Raw genomic sequence first — 8,295 nt, forward strand, 5'->3', positions numbered from 1 at the left:
ATATGAATTCCACTCGGATCAAATTTCTCTTTAAAAATGGACCATTTTGGTACCGTTATTTTGACAGACAGGGACATGCCCTGAGCAAGTTTCACATATTAATCTCTTATGGCAATAATTGAATAACCCAGAAATAAGATAAAAATTAATCACTGTTATAAACTATACATATACATGAGAGAGAGAAAAAAAACGATATAGACATTCAAACCATAAGCAGGTTTGAAGTTACTTAATTACAATTACTGTCACGCTTCATTTAAAATAAAATAAAATTTTAAATTGAGGTATATACTATTTAAATAGAATGCAACATTATTTTTGGCATGTTTGTATGCATTAATTGTTTGTCAGTTATTTTATTCATTCGTTACAAAGTATAAAATTAGTTTTGCCAATCCTTCAATTCCTAAATTTTACTTTTTGAAGTATTCCTATTAAGAAAAAGTGACATGTAAAACAATTAAAGAGAAAAGAGTTGTTAGTTGTTATCATGATGAAAAAGCGCATGACAAGACCTAATTAAGCTTGTTAGTTGTTAACTTCAACATGACCTCTTAACTAAAAGCATAAAAAGAGTAAAGAGTTAGTATGCACTTAAAGATAGTTAGTGACTAATGTCTAGTAATTATTATACACAATCTGTTTTCTTTAAAGACATGTACAGATATGCATCAACATTTCCTTTTTACATGCCTCATTGTGCTCTCTTCTTAACAATTTTTAATACAAGTTTCTTTGCATGTGCCAATATTCCTCTTTGACTGCCCAAAACCCAAAAGAAAAAAAATATATATATATATATATATGAAAAAGCTATTACAGAGCCTGCTTTTGAAAAAAAAAATTAAAAAAAAGGAAAAAAAAGGTAACGAATATCTCCTAATTGTGAGTGCCCAAAAAGCTTCTTTGAATTTTAAAAATCAAACAAAAGAATTATGAAGATCAGAAGTGACCGTTTCTGTGTATGTACCTATGTTTTGCACCATTATTTCCATTTCTAGCAAAATAAAATATCAGTCTCGCCAAGGAGCTGACACAATGCGAGCATAGAGAAAGAGATTCCACATATCTGGTAAACCAGGGAGGCACCAGTGGATGCAATCAGCGTAGGTTTGTGGATCAGTTTGTTGCTCTTTAGTTAGCAATTTTCCTTGCCGTAGTGTGTGTACCGATGTATGTGCATCCTTGCGAAATTCTGATAATCCTGTAATGTTTACGTAGTGAACTGGTACGCGTCTCATCATTCGTACCGTTTCCTTTGCCTCCCAATATAATCTCCAGTCTGTTCCTACTTCTAATGGCTGTGTCCAGTTTTGTACTGGCATTGTCTCCATTGCACATTTTATTCCTCCTGTGTTGCCCCACGCCTCCGGTCTGAAAAAAAAAATGATTTATTCATTATATAAAATTATAACATGCAACATGAATAATATCGTTACAGTATTAACAAGTATAGTATTCTCTGAATGTGTGTATTCAAAGAGATTGATCTTTGTTTAAACCGTTCAAAATTCGTGTGCACGAATCTCCAAACGAAGAGCGTATAAAATCTTGAATTGCATTAGATAATTCCAGTGTCATCAAATCCAAAAATAAACCAAAGCCCATCCGACCTCCACTGAATATTTATATGACCGTGTATTGAATGCATATTGCAATCATTGTACAATACAACTCAGTTCCAGGAGGTAGGGGCTTTCTAGTTTGTCATATTTTTAGGAATCTTGCTTTTATATGTGGACCCCACTTTTTCCCTTACCGGTGTTTCATTGCACCATGATTGGTTCCGGTCTAGAACTTAACATAATCTCATGCTAGAAATTCCAAATTGACAAACTAATTAAAATTATGAAATTATGAGCTGGTGTGTGACTTTAGAACAATGAACGGTTGAGAGTTGGTGGTTGCCACGTGCAATAGAATGGTCAATTTATCCTTAAAAGAGCGAGACAAATTAGACGTGGGTAACAAATAGATGCTAAAAATCTACTAGGTAACAAATGTTTTGTTAGGTTGCTTTCTTTTTTTTCTGAAATAGTTGACAGCGGCTGTCAAGCTTAGGTTGCTTTCTTTTTTAATTAAGTAAATTAACGATTACTAGCAAGGTCGCTATGTACTGTGTAGGTGGCACAACTAATAGAATAGTAAACTTGTGTGGCACTTAATTGGTGGTGACTGGGGGGTGGGGAATACCGCACAGAAGAATGCACAGATGAGCGCCACAGAAACCTAGAAGGCTCACCCAATCACGTTGCAATTAAAATGGGAACAATATTCCAGTATTTTTTTTAATAATTAACAATATGACAATATTGGTTTAGCTGGTTTGGACCCACATATCAAACTAACCTTGTAGGACCAAATTACAGCCACGACTAACTTATCGTTCTCTGTTTTCATAATTTATATGATCTTACAAATTTGAACTGCTTCTAGAAGAGGGAAACAGGGTGGAAGAAGAAGAAACAAAAAAATGAAGATGGAAAGAGGAGATTGAAATCAAGAGCTTATTTTTCTCAAAAAAATAAAAATAAAAAAATAAAAAATTAAGAGCTTACAAATAATTCTCATAACATTGTAGAAGTTATGTATATTGAGAAAGATATATTGGATGAACCAACTTAAAAGTGAAAACATAAATATACACTGACCACCATTCTTTATGTCACCGTTTTTTGTAGGCTCGAGTATATTTAATTATGGTTAATTTATTAATAAAACCTACTTTAGTGCAAGAAATTTAGTTTCTCAGAATCAAAATATAATTGAGACAATTAATCAATCAACACAAACAACTAAAGTACAATAATAATTGATATAATCATAAAATGAGCCGCGTGCTTACTAATAAATAAGGAACTCTGTACCAGATTATCAAGGCCATTATATGTTTTTTGTACTTATTAATTGTTTCATGTTGGGTGGGGTTCAAAACTAAATATATTTCTCCCGATTCAATAACAAAGCAATATTATTAATATTCATAAACAAATAATTAATTAATTAAGAGGGAGAGAAAAGAGAACTAACGTGATGTGGTTGGGAGACATGCCCATGAAAAAAACAGTGGTTTTGGACGGGTTAATGTTTCGCTCCACCCACCGTGCCCATGTATGCATCACTCTCCTGTACGCCACCGGTCTATCCACCTTTATGTACTTAGTTGATCCTCTGCTAAAGGAACCTCTCCTGTTACATCACCACAATCACCAACACATCAAAATATTAATTTCTCAATATAAACGTGCTTGATTATTATTTACTCAAAATTAAAGAACACTTTTGTTTCATCTGACAAATTTTTAAAATCAAATTACAAAAAAGAAAAAAGAAAAAAAAGAAGGCATGTGATTTACTTACAAGATGTTCATGTTCATGTTGTTAAGCCACCAAATGTAGGTGTTGAAGACTAAATAATCTACTCCAACCCAATTAATAGCATGCTTTTTAATTGATTTTGGCATGATGACACGGTGTTGAATGCTATGCACTTTTGGGTCATCAGAGTTAGATTCAACCAAAAATGGCGCCCAATAAAATTCCACTGTGGCGTTATATTCCTGTTAAATATATCGGCACAAATTAAGCTAGTGTTATTTATTAATCAAAAGTCAATCTAGAGATATAACTGTATAACAACAACACGGTTTGTATGCTGTAACGTGATAGCTTCCACAATATTAATTTTTGAAATAAAGCAAAAAAAGAAAAAGAAAAAAGAAAGAATCATTGTGGGCCCAGGTTTGACAATCTTGAAAGTTCAAAGAAAAGAATTTTGAAAATGCATCCCCCAGCAGAGAAACTTCTTTTAATACAGTACAAATTTAATTCTACAAATGAAAGCTTTACAAAATACAAGACAGGTCTCCAGGTGAAAATGTTCCACAAATAGTCCGGTTTTGACTAGTCTTAAATCCATAAATTAAAAATCTTGAAATATACCAGCAACAACAAAGTTGTACACAAATAAAATGCAGCTTTAATTACCTCAGCTCGGAAAACATTGAGGGAGCCACCATTGACAAATTTAGTAAGGGATTTTTTGCCAGGAGGGATTACAGATTGCACCAGACACACCATAGACTCCCATTGGTTGCGGTTCAGAGAATCTCCAACGAACATCAACCTCTTCCCCCTCAATCTCTCCAAGAGCAACCTCGCATCAAACCTATATATTCACCAATCACAACACCATCGATCGCCATTAATTTACCAAACACACGGTAATCAATGCTCCTAAAAGTCATATATCTAAAATATTCCTAAATAAGTACGCTTAACTAATTTTTTATTAATTACCTAGGTAGATTGCAGCCATGAGGTTGCCACCGCCATTTTTGGTAGCTGTCATCCTTCCTTCCATTTCTCATGCACGTGACCTAGGTCAAACATCAACAGCAAAGTTCTTGTCAACACTCATCAAAACTCAAACCAAAGGAAAATGAAAAGAAAAGATATTAACGAGGAAATTTTCTCCTTGATCAATTTGATCAAACCTATATGTATATATACCTGCTCTGTGAGAAATTCGCACTCGGATTCTTTATAAATTGGAAAATTCACGCTGTCGTAAACCCATTGACCGTCGTACAAGTCGCATGTTTCGGGCAAGTAGAGCACCGGGCGTTCAGGCGTAACGACTTGATCAATCATCTGAGCCGGTTTGTTGTTGGCACCGGTTTCGGGCTGAGTGTGAATTTCTTGTGCTGAATTTTCCTGATGAATTGTTGCTGGTACTGATTTAACCTCGGGTTTGACCTCGGTAAATCGGGTTGACTCCTCCTGCCTGTTCTCCTCGGTTACTTGCCTGATTGCAGCAGCTGCCGTTTCCTTTACTGATGGCAGTTGAACATCCCGGTCGTTTTCGCTCGGTAATTCTTTAGTTTCCATTCGTCGTTGTTCGATTCGGGATGATTCTGTCTGAACCTCTGCCTCAATTTTCTTCTTACCTTCATTTCCCTTGACTTGTTCGACCTCTACTTCTCTCTTTTCCACCTCTTGTTCTCCCTTGACTTCTTCTTGTACCGGCAATCGGGTAGGCTCGACGATGCGTACCACTGTCTCCTCTTCCTTCTTATTTTTAACCGCCTGATGATCTGTCGAGGCAACATCAATCAGTAGCAGCATCTCTTGTGCTTGTAGCTTTTGTGGCTTGTTACCAGTGCCCAGGTGATCATTAGTTTGAAATTGAATTGCGCGGCGATCTTCTTCCTGGATAGTAAGACGGTGCGACCGTGTGTGTGAAGTGAACGGATACTCGGCAATGGATTTGATGTCTTCGTTGTATAAAAATGTGGCAAAGAGAAAGACCGAGAAGACTAATGCTGCTAGGGAGAGATTTGCACCGCTTTTTCTCCCAGCGTTTAAGGCCACTTGCTTCACATCGAAAGGCGCAGAGGCAAAAACCGACTTGCGCCTTTGTTGCACCATGTCAGAAGTGGTGAATTATGCTGATGTGTGCTTAGAGAGAGGGAGAAGCAGGGAATTATAGAGGTGTAAGGTAACAATAAAAAGGAGAAAAGTAGAGGAAAGTAAAGGGGGGTGGTTGAAAGAGGTTTCTTTCTCTTGGAGCAAAGGCTCCTAATCTTCCTCTTGGTACTCTTTTTGAATTTGGTTTGGTTTAGAATTTAGTTTTGATTTAATGGGGCTGATGTGAAGGAACAAGAAAGGAAGAAGGTTTTGGTGGGTCAATGAGTAACATGTAAGATTAAGGCAGGGGAGAGGTTTTAAAAATAAATTATATATGTTTTTTTTGGCGTGGGATATTTGCATCCATCCCCAGAATTAAACTGTATTTTCAACCAAATCAAATAATACTTGTTGCATTCCATTTTGTACTTTGGTTTATATATGCTTAGAACTGTTGCAAAAGTAAATATTAAACAAATATGTTGCATAAATATATTCTCTATCAAGTATTTATTCTATTTAACAATTTTTTATGGTTTTGTTTACATCCTGTCCTGTTTAATCAAGTTACCAGGGCTTCCTTATTGTTTGACAATAACCATATATAAATACTACAATGCTTATAACTGAAAATAAAAAAAAATACTTTGTAAATACAATACATTGAAGGGTTGCTATTTAAGTAAAAGTTTCTTGGTATTTGTCATTTTTAATGGGTTGATGATAAAAATGTGTGATAATAGAGAGCGATGTATGAGAAGTAGGAGGGATGGGGAGTAGTTAAGCTGGAGCTTTCTGGCGCTTGTTGAGATGGCAAATGTGAAGTCTATTTCTTCATTTCTTTAACCATCAGTATATATATATATATTTTTCTATTAATAACCGAACATGTTACATTTATTGCTTGCCATTTTTCTCTCGCGTCGCTCGGTACTGCTGACACGTTCTCTCGGTTCGGTATACTTTTAATATTGTAACATTTTTTCTCCTCAATATGTTTTGGTAAATGGCAAAGCAGTCGGCAATATACATATTTTATTTGATTGTTTGGGAAAACAATGGTACTCATACTTTTCCGAGGACAACAGCAAATATAATAAACAAAACATCGAAACACAGCAATTAGATCCTTTTGACTGATTTTTTTATGCGGTCCTCAGACAAATTTTAAATTCAGAAAGAATTACACGATATCTAAATTACATTACTCAAATGTGAGACGGTGCGATTGGGAAACAATTAATTTAATTTGTTACAATGCATATAAGTATATTATACTTGTAAAATTTTAGAAAGAAAATAAAATCTGTATATTATATAAGCATAATTCGAAAATTTGTCAAGGCCAATATTATTTGTGCTTTGAGATTCGTGCAGTATTATTTATAACTACTCTGTGGAATTTGTAATGTCATTTTAATTTAGTACAGTGATAACAATCCCCGCAGGTTTATCCCCGCATTTATCCCCGCAGATATTGCCAAAAAAAACATGGGGGGACCGCTCAATCATTAATGAGCGTTTAAAAAACTGCGGATATTTAACTTAAAGCATTAAAGTATTTACCTTGAATTTGTCAGGTATTAAACCCTATGCAATGATCTCTATTTATGAAAGAATAAATCAATCCATTAATTGTCCCCGCACAAAATTTCCTTTTTTTTTTAATCGTCCCTGCACAACTGGGGACCATTAAACATGGGGGGACCGCTCAATCATTAATGAGCGTTTAAAAAATTGTTAGTATTTAACTTGAAGCATCAAAGTATTTAACTTGAATTTATCAGGTATTAAACCCTATGCAATGATCTCTATTTATGAAAGAATAAATCAATCCATTAATTGTTCCCGCACAAAATTTTTTTTTTTTTTGAATCGTCCCCGCACAACTAGAGACCATTAAATAAACAATCCTCTCACCCAATGATAAATACTCTGAGACATAATGATAAATACTTTATGTTACATGGGTAAATACTTTACATTATATGGATAAATATTTTATGTTACATGGATAAATACTTCTCAGGCATACTTGCAACTTTTAGTAAAACATCAATGATAAATACTCTCATGCATAATGATAAATACTTTATGTTACATGGATAAATACTTTGTATTGCATAGATAAATACTTCTCAGACATAATTGCAACTTACAGTAAAACATCAATGATAAATACTTTCAGACATAATGATAAATACTCTATGTTACATGAATGAATACTCTATGTTACAAGGGTAAATACTTCTCAGAAATAATGATAAATACTTTTTTGAACATCAATTAACAGATAAGCATTTATTAACAGTAATTGTTATTAGATAACAGTATAATTAATGCGCAGATTGTTTTTAAAGCAATAATTAACGCGGGAATTGTTATTAGAGGAATGCATAATTAATGCGGGGATGAGAGTGGGGGGTTTCTTATAATTAGTGGGGGGATAAAAGGAAACTTTTAGAAAAATTAGTGGGGGGATATATGGCAGTTAAGGAAGAGATAGAGTGCGGGGAAAATGGGGGGATGAGAGTGGGGGGTTTGTTATAATTATTCTTTAATTTAATAGGTCCGGATTAATTTGTCTTTCCAATTGTTTTTGTTGTTTTATATATATATATAAAATACTATTTTATTGTTTTTATTATGTAAGAGACTAATTTTATTACTTTTATTATGTAAGGAACTATTATATTTTTTTTTATTTAGTTTCCGATTAATTAATAGATTTGAACCTAATTTTTATCACATCATAACATAAATCCTTAATCTGCCTAGACAACGATATCAGCTATGATCCGGATTATATTACTTCTGTAAGGAACTATTATATTCTTTTTTATTTAGTTCCCGATTAATTAATAGATTTGAACCTAATTTTTT

At 33.9% G+C, this 8,295-nt stretch overlaps 1 protein-coding gene across 1 annotated transcript; it reads right to left on the reverse strand.

The window, feature by feature from the left end:
- Window positions 1-889: 889 nt before the first annotated feature.
- On the reverse strand, window positions 890-5,726 carry LOC144555537 (xylan O-acetyltransferase 6-like). Its single transcript, XM_078303916.1, has 6 exons — window positions 4,516-5,726; window positions 4,303-4,382; window positions 3,991-4,171; window positions 3,364-3,563; window positions 3,034-3,192; window positions 890-1,377 (listed from the first exon to the last, which is right to left on the reverse strand). Exons 1-6 carry the CDS (start codon window positions 5,431-5,433, stop codon window positions 1,017-1,019), a joined length of 1,899 nt encoding a protein of 632 aa, XP_078160042.1. The 5' UTR covers window positions 5,434-5,726; the 3' UTR covers window positions 890-1,016.
- Window positions 5,727-8,295: the final 2,569 nt, after the last annotated feature.

This window comes from Carex rostrata, chromosome 6 (genome assembly GCF_964058835.1).
Source record: "Carex rostrata chromosome 6, lpCarRost1.2, whole genome shotgun sequence".
Lineage (NCBI taxonomy): Eukaryota > Viridiplantae > Streptophyta > Magnoliopsida > Poales > Cyperaceae > Carex > Carex rostrata.

Excerpts from the sequence above, each read along its gene's own strand:
- LOC144555537 (XM_078303916.1), bottom strand. The coding sequence starts at position 5,433 with ATGGTGCAACAAAGGCGCAAGTCGGTTTTTGCCTCTGCGCCTTTCGAT. Across the intron at positions 4,383-4,515 it reads GCGAATTTCTCACAGAGCAG|GTCACGTGCATGAGAAATGG; the intron begins GTATATATACAT and ends TGTTTGACCTAG. Across the intron at positions 3,193-3,363 it reads AACATGAACATGAACATCTT|GAGAGGTTCCTTTAGCAGAG; the intron begins GTAAGTAAATCA and ends GTGATGTAACAG.